At 38.3% G+C, this 19,108-nt stretch overlaps 2 protein-coding genes across 4 annotated transcripts; both read right to left on the reverse strand.

The window, feature by feature from the left end:
* Nucleotides 1-1,529: 1,529 nt before the first annotated feature.
* On the reverse strand, nt 1,530-10,159 carry LOC118821290 (amine sulfotransferase-like). 3 transcript variants are annotated; one of them, XM_036589837.1, is made up of 7 exons: nt 8,125-8,317; nt 7,476-7,604; nt 7,176-7,384; nt 6,216-6,342; nt 5,921-6,015; nt 4,939-5,110; nt 1,530-4,462 (listed from the first exon to the last, which is right to left on the reverse strand). In XM_036589837.1, exons 2-7 carry the CDS (start codon nt 7,540-7,542, stop codon nt 4,347-4,349), a joined length of 786 nt encoding a protein of 261 aa, XP_036445730.1. In that variant the 5' UTR covers nt 7,543-7,604; nt 8,125-8,317; the 3' UTR covers nt 1,530-4,346. The 3 variants fall into 3 exon arrangements, with proteins under 3 accessions (XP_036445730.1, XP_036445731.1, XP_036445728.1); XM_036589838.1 differs by lacking the exons at nt 7,476-7,604; nt 8,125-8,317 and adding an exon at nt 9,494-10,159; XM_036589835.1 differs by lacking the exon at nt 7,476-7,604 and having other exon boundaries at nt 8,125-8,474.
* A 1,241-nt stretch (nt 10,160-11,400) lies between these two features.
* Nucleotides 11,401-17,694, reverse strand: LOC118821289 (amine sulfotransferase-like). Its single transcript, XM_036589834.1, has 6 exons — nt 17,034-17,694; nt 15,375-15,583; nt 14,579-14,705; nt 14,155-14,249; nt 12,968-13,139; nt 11,401-11,587 (listed from the first exon to the last, which is right to left on the reverse strand). Exons 1-6 carry the CDS (start codon nt 17,173-17,175, stop codon nt 11,472-11,474), a joined length of 861 nt encoding a protein of 286 aa, XP_036445727.1. The 5' UTR covers nt 17,176-17,694; the 3' UTR covers nt 11,401-11,471.
* Between the last annotated feature and the right edge of the window lie 1,414 nt (nt 17,695-19,108).

The raw sequence follows: 19,108 nt of genomic DNA on the forward strand, positions 1-19,108 counted from the left end.
TGTGCATAGCGAATTTTACATGATTTGATTTTCTGTAAGAGTTGTATTTGACACAAGATTTCTTTGCAGTGGCACTAAAAGTCCAGTCGCTACTGTCGCCTGGCAGTCAATGTCAGAGTCAGTTAGAGGTTCAATTCCACTTCATTGAGCTAATGAACAAAACTGCAGAGGAGATGTATTCAAGGAATTCACGATGTTTGAAGTTCTACCTGCTTTCTTCAGTGTGTAAAAGATGAAGTTTCTACAGCTCTGACTGACTGATAACTCCAGTTTGTGCTCTAGATAAGGGGCAGTTAACTCTTCCACTGCCCCAAAGGGCGCTGCTCTGCTGACGACTCTTTCTCAACTCTCAACTTGGCAAAGTCAAGAAACAAGATGGCTAATTTCCATTGTAAGTCATGTTGAAACTAATTCCTTGTGATTTCACTTACTTGCCACTTTATGAGAAGTGCCTACCATGTCTTTCCGCTCTCTGGCCACTTTATTACAAACCCAATCCTCAACCTTCCACTCTCTGGCCACTTTATTAGAAACACCAACCTTGTACTTCCACTCACTGGCCACTTTATTGGAAACATCTAGCTTGTAGATCCACTCATTGGCCACTTTATTAGAAACACTACTGCTGTGTTTGCACTCACTGGTCACTTTATTAGGAACACCAACCTTGTGCTTCCAAGCACTGGCCACTTTATTAGAAACATCTACATTGTGCTTCCACTCACAGGCCACTTTATTAGAAACACCTACCTTGTACTTTCACTCACTGGCCACTTTGATAGAAACAGCAATCTTGTGCTTCCAAGCTCTGGCCACTTCATTAGAAACATCTACCTTGTATTTCCATTCAGTGGCCACTTCATTAGAAACACCTACCTTGTATTTCCATTCAGTGGCCACTTCATTAGAAACACCTACCTTGTATTTCCTTTCAGTGGCCACTTTATTAGAAACACCTAACCTACATTTTTCTTCATTTTATGAGCTCCACTTACTTTATAGCTCCACTGTATCGGCATACACTTACACACTGTAGCCTGTCTGTTGCTGCACAGTTTAACAGCCCCCCTCTGTCCCACACATCATTGGTCAATTTCTGTCCACAGGAGTCAAACTGTTTCAACAAGCACTGGAGAAATTGGTGCCTAAAGTTAAAAATCTACCTCAGTTTGTAGTGAAGCACACAGAGCAGAATGTAACTTGAAGTTGTATACTGACCTCTGCTGGTCATGATTAGTTCTGCACTGAAAGCTGCAGAAGAGTCATAAAGGAGTGAAAATGAAAGAGTGGCATAGTAGAAGACATTTGTTACGTGTTTCTACCGTACAGAGAGCATAATTTACTGTAGATTGTGCATCCGTTCTACCATGGGTGCTAATCTTAGCACATTTCCCTGAACTTCAGCACATTCTCATTTGCTTTTATTGTAAATGTATTGTTAAATGATCATTTCAGTCAACAGCTTCTCTGTTAATTGTACTGTGAAACGTGTACACGTGATCATGCACTACAGACGCAGCAGAGAGTGATTAGGTTGAAATTCTCATGAGTATTCCTTTAATTTCTAAACGTCATCACAGTAATGCAAGGCAAGTTTATCTATACAGCACCTTTCATACATTGGTGTCAAAGTGCTTTACAAATGAGGAAATACAAAGATAATTCAAATTAAAAATTAAAAAAGATGTAGGAGAATATCAAATACAAACAAGATTAAAACATGATTATAAACCATAGATTTAAAAGAGAAGACATAAAGAATACATTTATTCATTCATTTTTTTTATTTAAAACTGTCTATTGCTGGGGCTCTTCTAATGCTCCCTGTCAACCTGTTCCATGTAATAGCAGCATAGCAGCTAAACGCTTCTGTTTGAGCAGCTTTCAGCTCAGTTTAAAACACTGTTAGCTCTATTGCACTTCTCTAATAGAAGTTCCTTCTAGTTCCTAATGATCTGAGAGTTCTGCTCGGCTCATATCGCTGCAGTAGATCAGATGAATACGCTGATCCTGCACCATTAAGACATTTATAGAGCAGTAACAGCACCCTTAAAGTAACAGACTGGTAGGCAATGTAAAGATTTAAGAATGGGGGTGATGCCCTCCTTCTTTTACTCCTAGTGAGACTCTGGCAGCTGCAGTTTGAATCAGCTGAAGCTGTTTGTCTTTTTCTTCAGGAGTCCAGTTAGAAGACCATTACAGTGATCAACCCTGCTAGAAATAAAGGCATGGATAAGTTTCTCCAGGTCTGCTTTTGTCTGATAATCTCTGATACTGTTGATGTTCTTAAGGTGATAAAACGCTGATTTAGTAACTCTATTGCATGCTGTTGCCATATGGCAACAGTGACTTTATCTCAATTTTACTAAAAGGCAGTAATATAAAATCCTTGTTTTACTTTAATTTTGGAAAAAAAAGGTCTTTTACTTTGAGAGGACAAATACTTGATGACAAAACATGACCAGGAAATCCTGTTTGCACTCACTTTTCCCATGGACACTTGAATCTGAGAAGGTCATGACCTGAGGGCTCCCAATGTTGACAATGTTGACTTGTTCAACATTTAGGCTAAATGTCTTTAAAATTAAATACTATCTGGGGTAAATACAATTTTAATTTTCATCATTAAACCAATTTGGATGTGATGCATGTTTTTGTAAAATGATGAAATAAATTTGTTTCCATATGGCAACGATATGTATGGAAGGGATCTGTGTGCATTCAATCTATTGAACTGTAATTGACTCACATAGCCCTAGGCTACTCTGAGACTATTGTTACAACTTTTGATTACATTTAAAAGGAAAAAAAAAAACATTATTGATATTTTGTAATTTCAGTCATTTTCTCATAGCTGTAATGTGTTATCATAACATTTTTATCATGTTTAAGTAATAATTCATGCAATAGAGGGCTAACTGCTTTGACATGACTGATAAAACAGAGATCCATTAGTACACCAAGGTTTGGTGCAAGTCCAGGTAGGCAGCTGGTCTGTATTTCTGTTTGCTATTCCCCAATAAAATAATCTGTTTTAACTTTATTCAACTGCAGAAAATGTGTCCCATCCAGTTATTAATGAGCTCAAGGCATTAACAAAGTGAGTCAAGGGAACCATAGCTGTTTGGGGAGAGGGCCAAGTAGATCTGAGTGGCATCTACATAGTTGTGTTAAGATAGTCAACAGTCTTGTAGAGGAAGCATGTATAAATACAATAAGAGTGGCCCAAGAATCAAACCCTGGGGGACACCACAGGTCACTGGGCACACTCTCAGAGACATTATTTTCCATTTTGACAAAGTAGTTCCTTCCTTGCCGGTATAAACTGAACCATTTTAGGACAGTTCTTGTCAAAACCAGTTCTCAAGTCCATCTATACAAATTTTTTGGTCAATGGTATCAACAGCAGCACTGAGGTTGAGCTGCAGTAGAACAGATATTTTTCCAAAGTCTGAATTTTAAATGAATGTCATTGATAACCTTAATTAGAGCTATCTCAGTACTAACAAGTAAACCAGTAAGTTGCTTGAAGATGAGCCTCTCATTGATTTTTTCCAATGAAAGGCAGATTTGAAATAGATCTATGATTAATACATATTTACAGATTTTTCTTTTTAAAGAGGCTTCACAACTGCAGTTTTTAACATTTTGGTAAAAAACCTAACATGTGTGTGGTCTTTGCTTGGTTTGATTGGTGGATATAGACATACTAGTGATGTTGGGGATTATAATGTATGCAAACTTACATCTCTCAGTTGGCACTAATTCAGGGGCCATATATGGGTGACTTGGTTTGTCAACCATCGCAAAGAGCATTTTGCTATTGTTAATGTTATTGTTGATAATGCTGGAGAAGAAGGATTATCTAGCTTTGCACATTAATGTGTTGTAATCATGCAGCCTATCTTTGAAGATTTCTTTGTGGATCTGAAGCTTGGTTTTATACCATCTATGTTCAGTCTTCTTCTTACAGTCTCACTTTTAGAGCTGAACTACAGTAGCATTCCCCCATAGTGTTTTTTCATCCATAACACAATATATAAATACACATTGATATCTAGGTCCGCATTTCAAAGAGGACACAGTAATAATCTGACATCCTGTCCAGATGATGATGATGATGACTGGTTGCATTGGAAAGAATCATCAATTAGACCAGCTATACCTCCACCTCTCTTGCCAGCATGTAAGAAGTTATAAAATTAAAGTTACATCACTACATTCATTTAACCAGGTTTCTGTTCAAAGCATAAAATCGAGCTAAATAAAATCATTCATTGCGTAGCGTAATGAATACACAGTATAGTGCAGTGCATTCATTACACAATTTGGTTTTTATTAGGGCTTTAATTTATGTCCCATATGAACTTTAATGGAAGATCCTTCATTTTTTCCTGATAGATACGGTCAAACATCTCATTCTGGGCCACAGTGAAGGTGTTTTTCCAGTCTCCTACTGTACCTGGAACAACACACAACAGACACATCACACACTCAACTGGTCTAAAATCTCCGAAAACTCTCCGGTGAAAACAAAATTTATAAATTACTTTATAAAGTTACAGGGATGTACGGGTCTTTAACTGGTATAGAACCTTTACATCATATGGAGGTTCTCATTTACAAAATGAGAGTTCCAGCGATGCCTTTTTGTTTGCATTGAGGTGTAAAAAGTACAAAGAAACTTTACTTTTTTCAAGTAAAAATATAAGTATGGAGCCAAAACTGTATACTAAATGTATGTTAGAGGCTGCTATTGGAAACTGACAGCACTGGAAATAGTGTGAGTGAAGTGGAATATCAGGACGCTAAGGATAAATCAGTCAGAGAACTTCTAAATAAGAACAAATACTACTGTACAGAGCCATACTAATAAACATGCACTGCTGTCCATATATAACTCTCTGTATGTATGAAGAATGATTTTTGAATTCTGACCTTTGCGCATGAATTTGCCCTGTAGAATTTCAGTAGGAAGGAACTCATAGTTTGCTTTGGGGTCCTTCCTCATATTTTTAAAGGTGGCTTTCTCCACAACACGAGAGATCGCAGCTTCGTCCAGATCTCGTCCCAAAAAGCGAGAAGTCTTCTCCACTGCCGACCTCAGATCCTGACACAATGCAGAAAGCACAGGATTGGGAGTATTATTAAACATGATAAATAATTCTTTAAACACCTCAGTGTCACTGCTGGACTGAGAATAGTCCACCAACCAAAAAATCCAGCCAATAGCGTCCTGTCGGCAGCATCCTGTGACCATCAATGAAGGACTAGAGGATGACCAACACAAACTGTGCAGCAGCAGATGAGCTATTGTCTCTGACTTTACATCTACAATGTGGACTGACAAGGTAGGAGTGTCTAATAGAGTGGACAGTGAGTGGACACAGTGTTTGAAAACTCCAGCAGCACTGCTGTGTCTGATCCACTCGTACCAGCACAACACACTAACACACCACCACCACGTCAGTGTTACTGCTTTGCTGAGAATGATCCACCACCCAAATAGTACCTGCTCTGTGAGGGTCCATGGGGGTCCTGACCACTGAAGAACAGGGTAAAAGGGGGCTAACAAAGTATGCAGAGAAACAGATGGACTACAGTCTGTAACTGTAGAACTACAAAGTGCACCTATATAGTAAGTGGAGCTGATAAAATGGACAATGAGCGCAGAAACAAGGAGGTGGTCAGAATGTTATGCCTGATCGGTGTGTATAGGTGTGCTAGTTAGTGAGCGAATGTGTATATATTTATGCTTTATGATGTCATTTTAAATAAGAATTGTTAAAAATATTAAAATCTTAAAAAAGTAATGTAATGTGGTAATTAATACATAACCTAAGTGAACTGAAACACTAATGTTACATTTTGTGTGGTGATTATATTATGAGTTGAACCTCGTTCCATGCATTTATCTTACCATGATCATGTCCTCATAAGTCAGGAACAGGATGTTGTACTCATCTCTGTGCGTGTGCCACTCACGGATGTGATCAAACCACAATGATCCATAAACTGCAAAGTCCAGCAGCACGCAGAGACGGTCAGTTCTATATTAAATGACATGTTTTTTCTGTCCTTGCAGGTTTAAAAATCTGCCTAGAATGTTAAACATTGATTGGTTCTGCATGTTTTTGCATTTATAAAATTATCCTCAAAAGTGTCTCTTCACAGAAAATCTAAAGACCCTTGAAGTCTCTGGGATTCAGTCTTACCGTCTCCAGCGAGGTACTGCTGCAGAAACTCTTCAAAGTGCTTGGGGGTCCCAACCTTGGTCAACACGTGGGAGAAGTGGAAAAAAGACACTGCAACATCTTTTGGGTTTCTGGCCACGTAAACGATCTAGCATTTAAAACCAGACAGTGATTCACATTAAACACTATTCTGAGGTTTGGTGCAATGACATCACCCATACTGACATACAAATATTGTGTAAAAGTCAGAGACCACTCTTAATCCCAAGTCAAAATGAGCATTAATGGAGAAATTTCTGAGGAGGTTAAAAAAATAATGAACCTCTTATTCAACCGGGGTATATTTTGGTTTGTCCATCTGAATTTTCATGACCAAATCGTAAGGCAAATTATTCAGTAACTGCATGAAATAAATGTAAATTTTTATTTTATTCATTTTTTGTAAAAGTTCCCCTCAAATTCACAGAAAATGTGTTTTATGATCACACATATTGCTATATGCTTACAATTTACCGCTGAAAGCCAAAAATCTTAGACGCTCTTTGTATTATTTTATGAAAATATTTTTTACAGAGCAGATCACTGAAGAGACGCCATCTGTTTATAGTTTATAGCCCAGATTTGTGGAAAAATGGGTCGACTTTCAGTAGAAAAAAAAAACTGTGAGTTCAGCTTCTTTTATTATAAGGGTTTAAAATTACATCACCCATCTATTAGACTGGAAAGAAGACAGTTACAGCTCTCATACGACCCCCACCTTTTGAATGTAGCTTATGAAATATGAAAGTTATGAAGAATATGACGAAGTGCGTTTTGGAACCACCGGTGGTCTCAAGGAGTTGAAGAAGTTAAAGCTACAAAGAAAATGTGGCTCCTAACAACCACCTGGAAGACCTGGTAGACACCAAAACTGCCCCCATCAGATAAACAGCACTTAAAGCTTGAAAGTCCTGTTGCAGCCCAGATCACCTCCTACTCTACCTTTGCCTTTTTGTCCTTGAGTCCAGGTGGCATGAGCGCGGGCGTGAGGTGCGAGACAAAGAATCGCGGAGATGCTTGAGAGGAATAATCCGAGTGTTCTGACGGATACTCCAGCCATGGCATTTTCTCAGGATTGTTGAGAAATTGAGTCTCATCTGTGCTGTCCGACTCACAGATCAGTAGTATTATGTTCTGCATCCATATCGTTCCTGTTAAAATACACACTGGTCTACATCAAAGTATACTTTTATCACCTTTTTTTCTCATAAGCTGTTGACCATAGAACAGTTTCAGTCACACCTTCTAAATAGTTAGTTGGCATGGAAGGGGCATCTAATGACTTATAGTAGGTTTGAAGTACCACCATAGTCAACTGTGATCCTCAGTGAAACGTTTCCCTCTCTCTCCTACCCGTCTTCCCGAAAGTGCCTGGTGGTAAAATACATGTGCGTCCTCTTTCAGGCAGGTTCACTACAGCTCTGGTTGTTTCAAACTTCTTAATTTTTGCCCTAACAGTGGACATTTCATTTGTTTATTTTCTAAACTTCCCATGTTGATAAACAGTGATGATTTAAAAAAAATGTGGATGATACATTTTGTTCATAAGAATTTCTAGGTGTGCCACTATTACAGACACATAAACGGGGTTTTGTTCATTTTGTTTTCTTGGACTAAATTACTTTCATTAAAGGTTCGATTTTTTATTGACTGAGCTATTTTTGAAAGTACATATTCCTAAATAACTTCATAACACAGCAAAATCTCATTATTCAGAATACTGAAGTATGATACTCATAAAAAATATGAAAAGATTTACTACAAAGCACCTAAATCTGTGTTGCATGTAATTCCCAGCAACCAGTTAGCATTACAATGATATGGTAAATATCATGCACTGATTGTCAGCATTCTAGGTTGACCTACTCTTACCATTCTAACACTCTCTCACCTGACTTTGGGTAGGTCACCAGAAAAACGTCACTGTCTCGTATCTCGAAGCTCTGAAGGGAGTCGATGTGCTCGACTTTTAGTATGTCAGTAATAAAAACATGGTCTTTATATCTGCAAAGAGAGTCGCCGATCTTTTCCATTCTAACAGCCGCAGAGAACTACACAGTCTAAATCCTTTAACTCCTGTTCCGCAAAGCATTTAGACAAACAGCAAGACAGTAAACATTCAGCTCAAGTGACCTTTGAAACTGTCCTTGGCATCTCCATAGTAACATTAGCTGCTAACATACAGTAATGGCATGCAGTGGTTTATGTGTTTCAGGGTGTAAAGATTCACATTAACACATTAGAACCACATTACTACTGTATACTGTATATTACTATTGTTTATAAGTAATGTTTATAAGTTTATAATTATAAATATGGAGGCATATGGTCACATCTCAGTTTGTTCACTCTATTGCAGTGCTCACCCATGTACTTTGAGTCAGTATGACAGTAAAAGTGTTCATCGGCAAACTCTCACAACACTCTGGGAATTTTTTCAGGAAAAAAAATGAGGAAAGATGGGCTGGCTGGCAAGCTTACCTTACACACATTGCTTAATGGAGTACTGTATTTAAAGTTTTCCATAGTCTTATGCACTTTTGCATGCCTTGTGTTGAGGAAGACTGTATGCTAGTTGTGAATGGATAAATAAAGTAGTAGTATAATGCAGAAAGGAACATCAGATAAACTCTGTAAGTTCATATCTGACCTGCAGCCCATTTGTTCACATTCTCAAAAAGAGTGTGATGGCAAGACAACGTCACATTCCGAACCTACCACCGATCCTAAGCAACGCTGTAGAAAGTTTCACTGTAAAATTACAGTAATTACAGAAGTCCATGGGTGCATGTTCCCCTGCTTGACTTTTTGCAAACGCAGTGAACTAAATTCTTAATACTACTACTACTACCACTACTACTACTACTGCTACCACTAATAATAATAATAATAATAATAATAATAATAATACCTTTATTTACACAGCAGTTTTTACACCAGTGGCAGCTTTACAAGCTTAAGAGTGAGAAGAGAAACTATGAGTATTAATTTAAAATCATAAAAGAAAATAACAGTGGTATTTCTGTGGTTAAAGTCACTATTTTAACTGTATGCCACTCCTCCTCCTCGCCTGTCCTGTCTTACTGTATGCATAAATCTGTAATTTTCATTTAGTCATGTTTCTAATAAAAACATAACCTCTTTAATATCTCGAATCAGACATGTTTTGTTATTTAGTGACCTTACACTGAGTAAAGCTGTTTTTTTGTAAAGCTACAAAAATGAAATTATTTGTGTTTTTTTCAACACCGGTTGCTCACATAGCTGACGCCGTGGTATCGCGCCAGCCTTGGAGCCAACGGTGGAGCGTGTAGAGTCTGCTGAACACCTGACTTCCTCTCTTGTAGGTGGGCAGATGTCCAGAAATGATGATCCTGGCCTCCGTCCTCTTCTTCACTGTGTCTAGAATTAATCTGAAATGTTCTGAGGACTTTGATGGGATGAGATGGTGGAGTCTCTCATCACTAGAACATCACCCTGAGTTGTTGTCCAAGGAGCTGAGGCAGGTGGAGAACTAAGGGCTTCGAACCGATTGCTGAAGTCGAAGGCCGACGGAGGAGGTGGAGGAAACCTTCTCATTCCCCAGGCCATGCTGGCATTCCCAGCACCACTCCAGTGTGGGTGTGAAAGTTGTAGTAACCACAGGAGTCAATGTTGCCATCAGACTTAGTGGACCTGAATCTACCTGCTGTTTCACAGCCTGCATCCAAATGCGTTTTCTGCTTGTGGAGCTTGTTCTACGGCTTCAGAAGAGCCCTGATCTGCTGATCCTGCCACCAATTTTCTGCTTGCATTCCTCGGCAGTCACCATTTGCTCAGCGTCCACAGAGAAAAGTTAGAGGTCAGTTAGACAGGAACTAAAACAAAAAAAAATGTTGTAGGGAATGCAATTATTAACTAATTAGGGCAATGATTAACCCTCCACTGCACTATGTTGCCTCAGGGCAACAAACCCACTTTCCTCACTTTACAATAACATTATATGTATTTAAAGACAAGGTTAACCATAAAAGGAAGAGGTTGAGTAAATTAATGAAAGCACATATTTGGCCAAACTCTCCCTGTGGGCACTTTTGAAACTCTTTTTTTAACACTTCTATGTTTAAAATTTTTAGGAGAATTTGCAGAAATATGTTTGTTCCAAAAGTTGAATGAGAAAACACAAAAACGTGACCTGTTTAGTGGAAACGTTAGGGACGTTGCATATGCACCCACACTGCAATGTTTTGTCACAGAGCTGTGGGTTTGGTCTAACACACTTTAATTTAAACCAGTTTGAAGCGAAGCACGTAGAGCAGAATGTGATTTGTAGTTGTATACTGACCTCTGCTGGTCATTATTAGTTCTGTACTGAAACTGGTCAGTAATGTTGGCCTTAATATGGCAATGATGGCATAGACAAACGGAAAAGATTAAATAATTACCAGGAATAATAAAGGCATGAAAATAAAAATAAATAAAAATAATAATAAAAAATAGCTATGTAGAAATGAATAGAAATGGTGGTGATAATAATAATAATACTTTTATTGTAAATGTATTGTAAGATCATTGTTTCAGCAGATTTTCAGTTCGTTGTACAATGAAACACACTGAAATTATTGTTCATGGTAAACAACCATACACTACAGATACAGCAGAGAGTGATTTAGGTAGAAAAACTGAAGAATATTCCTTTAATTTCTAAGCATGTCACTTTATTAGAAATACCAACCTTTGTCCTTCCACACAGTGCCCACTTTATCAAAAACACCTACCTTGTAATTCCTCTAAATGGCTACTTTATTAGAAACACCTACCTTGTCCTTCCACTGAGTGGCCACTGTATTTGAAACACCTACCTTGTACCTCCACTCACTGGCCACTTTAACAGAAACACCTACCTTGTAATTCCTCTAAATGGCCAGTTTATTAGAAACACCTACCTTGTACTTCCACTCACTGTCCACTTTATTAGAAACACCTACCTTGTACTTGCACTCACTGTCCACTTTATTAGAAACACCTACCTTCTACTTCCACTCACTGGCCACTTAATTAGAAACACCTACCTTCTACTTACATTCACTGTCCACTTTATCATAAACACTAACCTTGTCCTTCCACATATTTGTCCACTACAGATGTAGCAGAGGGTAATTAGACTGAAAAACTTGAGAAATTTCTAATTTTCTAAACGTGTGATCACAGTACAGTACAGTGTTTTCATCACTTGGCTTGGTTTCCATAAAAAGTGCTTTACTTTATGTCCCATATGAACTTTAACGGAAGATCCTTCATTCGTTCCTGATAGATACGGTCAAACATCTCATTCTGGGCCACAGTGAAGATGTTTTTCCAGTCTCCTACTGTACCTGGAACAACACACAACAGACACATCACACACTCAACTGGTCTAAAATCTCTGAAAACTCTCCTGTTAAAACAACTTTTATAAATCACTTCATAAAATTACAGGCATGTAGGCCTTTAAGCAGTAAAGAACCTTTATATTATGTGGAGTTAAACTTTAAAATGAATCTTCATTCGAGCAAAAATGGTCTATAAATGAGCAATGAAAACAATACATGTGAGATGTTAGTCATATAAGAGCATGGTATGGTGCTGTTTAAAGCCCTGTATTTAAAATAAAGAGGTCACTAAAATGTAATAATAAAGCGTTTTTGCACAAAATATTATATAAACAATATAACTGATAATCCAAAAAGGGTGGAATGGTTAATATGTTTTTTTTCTTTATTTTTTTTTGGACGAGCTCAAATGATCTTTAACCCTCTACTGCATGAATTATTGCTTAGACATGAGAAAAATATTTTAATGTGTTTTTGTCATTTAAAATTGCTTAAATAATGGATATATATATTTCAAAGTGGGGTATTTGGTAAACTGTTGCCATATGGCAACAATGCCCAATCGTACCATAGTACCATAAAATTAACTTGTCTCTAAAAACATCCTTTTCTTGAAACAAGACCAAACAAACCCAACTTACACTTCGTGAAACGTACGACTCAAAATGTACAAATATTGTAAATTAATACAATTTCAGTTGGTATTTGGAATATATGGTAATAACAACATCATAATAAAAATTCCTGATCATGTGATGTCATACAATATTTGTCCTTTCAAGTGAAAGACCCCTTTTCCACATATAAATAGGTAAACACAGATTTTATATCACTGCTTTTTAGTAAAATTGAGATAATGTAATTGTTGCCATATGGCATCACAGTGCGATAGAGGGTTAAAGAACCATCCATTAAACCATCCACTGTTATATTACTGAACCTAATCTGCTATGAGAGCGTATGACAGAATATAACATCTGCTATAACTTATTTATAGCATGATTTTTTGAATGTTACTTAGCAAGGTGTAAATAAACTGTTACCAAAGGTTCTTGAAGGAACCAAAAGTGGTTCTTCTATGGCCTTGTTCCAGAGATCCCTTTTTGTTTGGGGTGTTTGGGGTGTGAAAAGTCCAAAGAAACTGTACTACAGTATACATGATGAATAGTCTGTTAAAGGCTGGTGTTGGGAACTGATAACACTGGAAACACTGTGAGTAAAGTGGAACATCATGAGGATGAAGATAAATCAATCAGAGAACTACTGAATAAGAACAAATGCTACTGTACAGAGTCAAACTAATAAACCTGTTGCTGTCCATTCATAAGACTCCATATATGTCTTTAATAAGGCCTCCATGAAGTATAATCTCTGAATTCTGACCTTTGCGCATGAATTTGCCCTGTAGAATTTCAGTAGGAAGGAACTCATAGTTGGCTTTGGGGTCCTTCCTCATATTTTTAAAGGTGGCTTTCTCCACAACACGAGAGATCGCAGCTTCGTCCAGATCTCGTCCCAAAAAGCGGGCAATCTTCTCCACTGCCGACCTCAGATCCTGACATAATGCAGAAGGCACAGGAGATACTGAGTACTATTAAAGATGATAAATAATTCTTTATGAAATGATGAAAAAACTATAGATTTTCTTATAGTTTTAGAAAGCTGAAAGTTTTATGGTTAATAAGGATTTCATGTCTGAACTAGAAGGAGAAAGTCTGTGAATGAAAAACTGGCTTGATCAAGCTGTTGGTATGAAATCCTAGGTCGTTGCTAATGTGTTGCTAGGCCATTGATGTTATCCCAGCTGTTTGCTAATGTGTTGCTTGGCCATTGCTATGGATGCTATCCCAGGTGGTTGCTAATGTGTTGCTTGGCCATTGCTATGGTATCCCAGGTGGTTGCTAATATGTTGCTTGGCTGTTGCTATGTTATCACAGCTGGTTGCTAATGTGTTGCTTGGCCATTGCTATGGATGTTATCCCAGCTGGTTGCTAATGTGTTGCTTGGCCATTGCTATGGTATCCCAGGTGGTTGCTAATATGTTGCTTGGCTGTTGCTATGTTATCCCAGGTGGTTGCTAATGTGTTGCTTGGCTGTTGCTTTGTTATCCCAGGTGGTTGCTAATGTGTTGCTTGGCCAATGCTATGTTATCCCAGGTGGTTGCTAATATGTTGCTTGGCTATTGGTATGTTATCCCAGGTGGTTGCTAATGTGTTGCTTGGCCAATGCTATGTTATCCCAGGTGGTTGCTAATATGTTGTTTGGCCATTGCTATGTTATCCCAGGTGGTTGCTAATGTGTTGTTTGGCTATTGGTATGTTATCCCAGGTGGTTGCTAATGTGTTGCTTGGCCATTGCTATGTTATCCCAGGTGGTTGCTAATGTGTTGCTAGGCCACTGCTATGTTATTGCAGTTGGTTGCTTGTGTGTATATAGGCGTGCTAGTTAGTAATTGAACTTGTAAGTATCTTTGAGTCAGATTACATTATGAGTATTTATCATGCGTACATTGTTACAGTTTGTGTGGTTGTTACATTGTGAGTCAAACCTTTTTCATGCATTTGTCTTACCATGATCATGTCCTCATAAGTCAGGAACAGGATGTTGTACTCGTCTTTGTGCGTGTGCCACACTCGGATGTGATCAAACCACGACGATCCACCTACTGCAAAGTCCAGCCACACAGAGAGATGGTCAGTTTTGTATTAACCCCTTACCATTCCAGGCTTATTGCATACAAAGCCTTATTATTCAGTAGCTACAGGGACTTCAATGCAAACTAATGGAGCTATTTTTAGGTTATAGATGTGTGGGTTTGGTAAGGGGTTAAGCTGTATGTTTTTCTGTCTGTTCTTGCCAGTTTATGAATCTTTCTAGAATGTTCCACACTGACGAGTTCTGCATGTTTCTGCATTTATGAAACTATACTCAAAAGTTTCTCTTCACAGAAAATCTCAAAGCAGACCCTCACAGTCATTCTGGGATCCGTCTTACCGTCTCCAGCGAGGTACTGCTGCAGAAACTCTTCAAAGCTCTTGGGGGTCTCCAGCTTGGTCAACATGTGGGAGAAGTGGAAATAAGACACCGCCACATCTTTAGGGTTCCTGGCCACGTACACGATCTAGCATTTAAAACCAGACAAGAAAAGAGAATCATTCGCATTAAACACTGTTTTGTGGTTTGGTGCAATGACTCACCTATACTGACACAAATACTGTGCAAAAATCAGAGACCACCTTTAATCTCAAGTCAAAATGACCATTAAATAAGATATTTGTGACGAGTCTGAAAAATGAATTAAAGGGAAAAAAGAGAGATTCCTAACAACCACCTGGAAGACCTGGGTAGACACCAAAACTGCCCCCATCAGATAAACAGCACTTAAAGCTTTCATCTCTGAGAGAGAGGAGAAAATCAAGCTGCTTCAGATCTGAAAACATCCACAGGTGTTTCTGTCCATCCTTCCACTGTGAGAAGACGACTCAGCGCTGTGGGTCTGAAAGGATGTGTAGCTGTCACGAAGAACCTCACCGAGAAAAGGAGACGGACACATCAAACAAAGAAGATGAACAGTGGACTGACCACCCCAGAGTCCAGACCTCAACACCACTGAATGTGTTTGATTACTTCAGAAAATGATCAACCAGCTTCTAAGACTGAACTTTGGAGGTGTGTCTGCAGATTCTTTGAGGAACTGAAAGTTCCTTTTTTTTCTGATGTTTATGAATGGATAAGGGTGGAGTCTGACCATGCACAGTACCTTGCAGACCCAGAGTGTCTCCTACTCTACCTTTGGTTTTTTGTCCTTGAGTCCAGGTGGCATGAGCGCGGGCGTGAGGTGCGAAGCGAAGTAACGCGGAGAGGCTCGAGAGGAAAAATCCGAGTGTCCCTGCGGAAACTCCAGCCACGGCATTTTCTCAGGATTGTTGGATTGTTCAGCTTCATCTCTGTTGTCCGACTCACAGATCAGTAGTATGATGTTCTGCGTCCATATCGTTCCTGTGAAAACATGCTTGGTTTACATCAAAGTATACTTTTATTACAGTAAATTAGGATGTTTGGTCCAATTTGATTCATTAAAAACTTCTCCATCTTCCTAACTGTGCGTGTTGGTAAAATAAATGTGTGTCCTCTTTCAGGCTGGTTCACTAAAGCTCTGGTTGTTTTAACCCACTGAGGTCCACAAAGTCGCCTGTGCATCAAATTTGATGTTTCTATATCTGTTCTGTATCTTTTTGATAATACAGTGCAGAAATCCAGTTCAGACATTTCCTGAATCTGTAGAGTTGCTCTTTCATTCCATCTTATCACAAGATCATACGAGACTCACATCCGGAGTTATGAGCCTGTGAAGAGGGGCTGAGATACACGTCATCTGCCTCTCACCGTGTGGAACTGGTGGATTCGTGTGTCCGTCTACATTCTGTGTGAAACTGACCAATGGACACTCAGGAAATCACTAAGGACTGACCATCACGCCGGAAACCCTTCATTCTTCATTCAGTCCACATCAGAGACTCATGTGAAATGACGTGTAGAGAGTTTTTGAAGTTGCTGCAGCGATTATGGAAAGTAGTGATGAAGATAACGGAGCATTTAGATATGAAACATATGAGGATCATGTTATATGAAGAGCCTTTAAAGGCGGATTTAAGAAGATATGAACAAATCGAGAAATGACCTCCGACCCCAGAGGGTTAAACTTCTTAATTATTACTCTGTTTTTGTCACAATTATGAAAGTAAATATTTTTGCTGTCATTTGTGTATTCTCTAATCTTCCACTCATTCATGAACTGATAAACATCTATGATTCCAAAAAATGTGTAATAACAGAATTTGTTCATAGGAATTTCTAGTGGTGCCAATAATTAAAGTATGTGAAATGTGGTTTTCTTAGAAAACCTTGTTGGATATGATTTTTATTTTTAGGCTAATTTGCTTCAGTTAAAGATTAGATGTTTTATTAATTGAGCTAAATAACAACAAATCCATTTTTGACAACTTTTAATTGTACAACCAAAGTACACATTTTTGAGTATTTAATAACACAGTCAAATTTCAAGTCAGAAAAGTTAAAAATTGTTATGTACAGCATTATATACATTTCTGTGATAGGTTAGTTTCTCTACTTCTTCAATTACAAATTATACTCTGTCTTGTAAGTTTAGAATAACTCAGTTTACCTTTATTTCTACGTAGTTTCTGAATAATACTCGAGGAATTTATGGGGTTAGTAACCCATGCAGCAATCCTTAAGTGGACATTTAATATTTTACCGAGGTTAACTGTGATTAATAAGTAAATAATCTGTGTTAATGTGCTGATATAATGATAATAGAAGGTGAACATCCACCAGTTTGCATTATAACAATATCAGGGTAAACAATTTCCACTGATTTGTTGTCATTCTATGCTGATCTATTCTTACCATTCCAACATTCTCTCACCTGACTTTGGGTAGGTCACCAGAAAAACGTCACTGTCTCGTATCTCGAAGTTCTGAAGGGAGTCGATGTGCTCGACTATGAGCTTCTCAGTCACAAAAACATAACCTTTATATCTGCAAAGGTAGTCGTTGATCTTTTCCATTATGACGGCTGCAGAGAGCTACGCAGTCTAAATCCTTTTGCTCCTGCTCTGCAAAGTACTTGGACAAACAATGAGATAGTAAAAGTTCAGCTCAAGTGACCTTTGGAACCATTCATTACAAATCCACAGTAGCATTAGGTGCTAATGAACAGTAACGACACACAGTGGTTTATGCGTTTCAGGTGTATAGATTCAAATTGCATATATGTGCATTTCGAAAATAAAGTGCGACCACATTACTACTGTATTTAGGTCCATATGGAGGCATATGATCATATCAGTTTGTTCACTGTACTGCAGCGCTCGTCTGTAACTCTGAGTGGTCCTAAAGGTTAAAGACACTGTAAAAGCAGGTTAATCAGTAAACATGCAGTCTTAACTTTTTAATTAGATAGGATGGACAGCCTGGCACTCTTACCTTATGAACTTTGTTTAACCCCTGTGTGGTGTTCAGGACTGTGGGACCCATTTTCAGTGTTTACCAAAAGAAAAATGATGCACTTTATTATTATTTCAACCTCAGATTCCTTGGCCTTTGCTCATTTCCTGTGAAGAACATATAAACAAATACATTTTCATTGACTTCATACTGTCGACACAGAGAGAAAGAGAGAGAGAGAGAGAGAGAGAGAAGAGAGACAGAGAGAGACAGACAGAGAGAAGAGAGAGACAGAGAGAAAGAGACAGAGATAGACAGAGAGAAACAGAGAGACAGAAAGAGAGAAAGAGATACAGAGAGAGAGACAGAGAGAGAGAAAGATGTGAGAAAAATTCCTGACCAAAGTATTTTCATCATTCTAGGTTGCGGCCAGTAGCAACAAACAGAAGCGCTGTGAGGTGTTTGGACCCCAGATGGACAGAAAGACACACCATACATCTATCATGTGCAAGAAACACATGTGCAACACACATACAGTAAACCCTGCCCCTCATGTGCTGTACAGGCTGGTGTGAGTAGACTGTGTGGTCAGTGGGGCTGGTGTCTTATGTAGACTGGTGTGGATACTGTATCTGTTCAATGGTGCTGGTGTTTTTCAGATTAATGTAAATGTGTTTATTTTCTTAGCATTGCTTCATTTAGATTTGTTCAAAATAAACATATGTTCAAACATCCATATGTGGAAATTGATTTTTCCTTTTTTGTTTGTTTTATCACAAAAAAAAATGGATAGCGCTATTGTTTATAGATATGATAGAGGTAAATTGTAAATATTAACCATATATGCTGTCTTTATTGCTTGTAATTGGGATAAAGTAAACATCTGGCATTTTCACATAAATGGTTATAGCTGTATGATTTAAACACCTAATAACACAGTGGGTCCACCAGACCCGCAAATAGTTCATATTTGACCTGCAGCCCATTTTTCACACTGTGAAAAGGAGTGTGATGGCAGGACCACATCAAATTCCAAACCTGTCACTGATCCCAAGCACTGTGAAATTATAATTACTGTAAAATTACTGCAAGTAAAGAAGTCCATAGGTGTGTTCCCCCCTTTTGATTCTTTGCAAATGCAGTTAACCAAAAAAAGTTCATCTTGAAGTCAAGGTAACAGTGTGAATAGTTTTGTCACTGAGATGTGAGTTTGCTCAACCACACAGTTTAATCTAAACCACTTTGTAGTGAAGCACACAGAGCAGAATGGACCTCTGCTGGTCATTAATAGTTCTGCACTGAAAGCTGGTCAGTGATGCTGGCCTTAAAGTGGCACTGAAGGCATGAGCGAATGGCAGTTTCTAAATAACTACCAGGAGTAATAAAGTTGGGAAAGTAAAGAGTGGCATAGTAGAAGAGCTTTAGAAATGAGCTGTGTAGAAATGAATATAAATGGTAGAAATAAGAAGCTCTCTAAAAGCAGAGTGGACTGGCATCAAGATTCCTCTTTACTGTCACTCACCAGCTCATCTCATTTTCAGTACATCTGTTATG

Source organism: Colossoma macropomum, unplaced genomic scaffold (assembly GCF_904425465.1).
Source record: "Colossoma macropomum unplaced genomic scaffold, Colossoma_macropomum, whole genome shotgun sequence".
Lineage (NCBI taxonomy): Eukaryota > Metazoa > Chordata > Actinopteri > Characiformes > Serrasalmidae > Colossoma > Colossoma macropomum.

What these genes read in the sequence shown, in the direction of transcription:
- LOC118821290 (XM_036589835.1), bottom strand. Translation starts at nt 8,266, where the DNA reads ATGGAAAAGATCGGCGACTCTCTTTGCAGATATAAAGACCATGTTTTT. An exon ending in GGTGACCTACCCAAAGTCAG is followed by an intron (nt 7,385 to 8,124) that starts GTGAGAGAGTGT and finishes GTATTTTAACAG; the next exon opens with GAACGATATGGATGCAGAAC. An exon ending in CTTATGAGGACATGATCATG is followed by an intron (nt 5,111 to 5,920) that starts GTAAGATAAATG and finishes GCATTGTGTCAG; the next exon opens with GATCTGAGGTCGGCAGTGGA.
- LOC118821289 (XM_036589834.1), bottom strand. Translation starts at nt 17,175, where the DNA reads ATGGAAAAGATCAACGACTACCTTTGCAGATATAAAGGTTATGTTTTT. An exon ending in CTTATGAGGACATGATCATG is followed by an intron (nt 13,140 to 14,154) that starts GTAAGACAAATG and finishes GCATTATGTCAG; the next exon opens with GATCTGAGGTCGGCAGTGGA. An exon ending in GGGCAAATTCATGCGCAAAG is followed by an intron (nt 11,588 to 12,967) that starts GTCAGAATTCAG and finishes GTGTTGTTCCAG; the next exon opens with GTACAGTAGGAGACTGGAAA.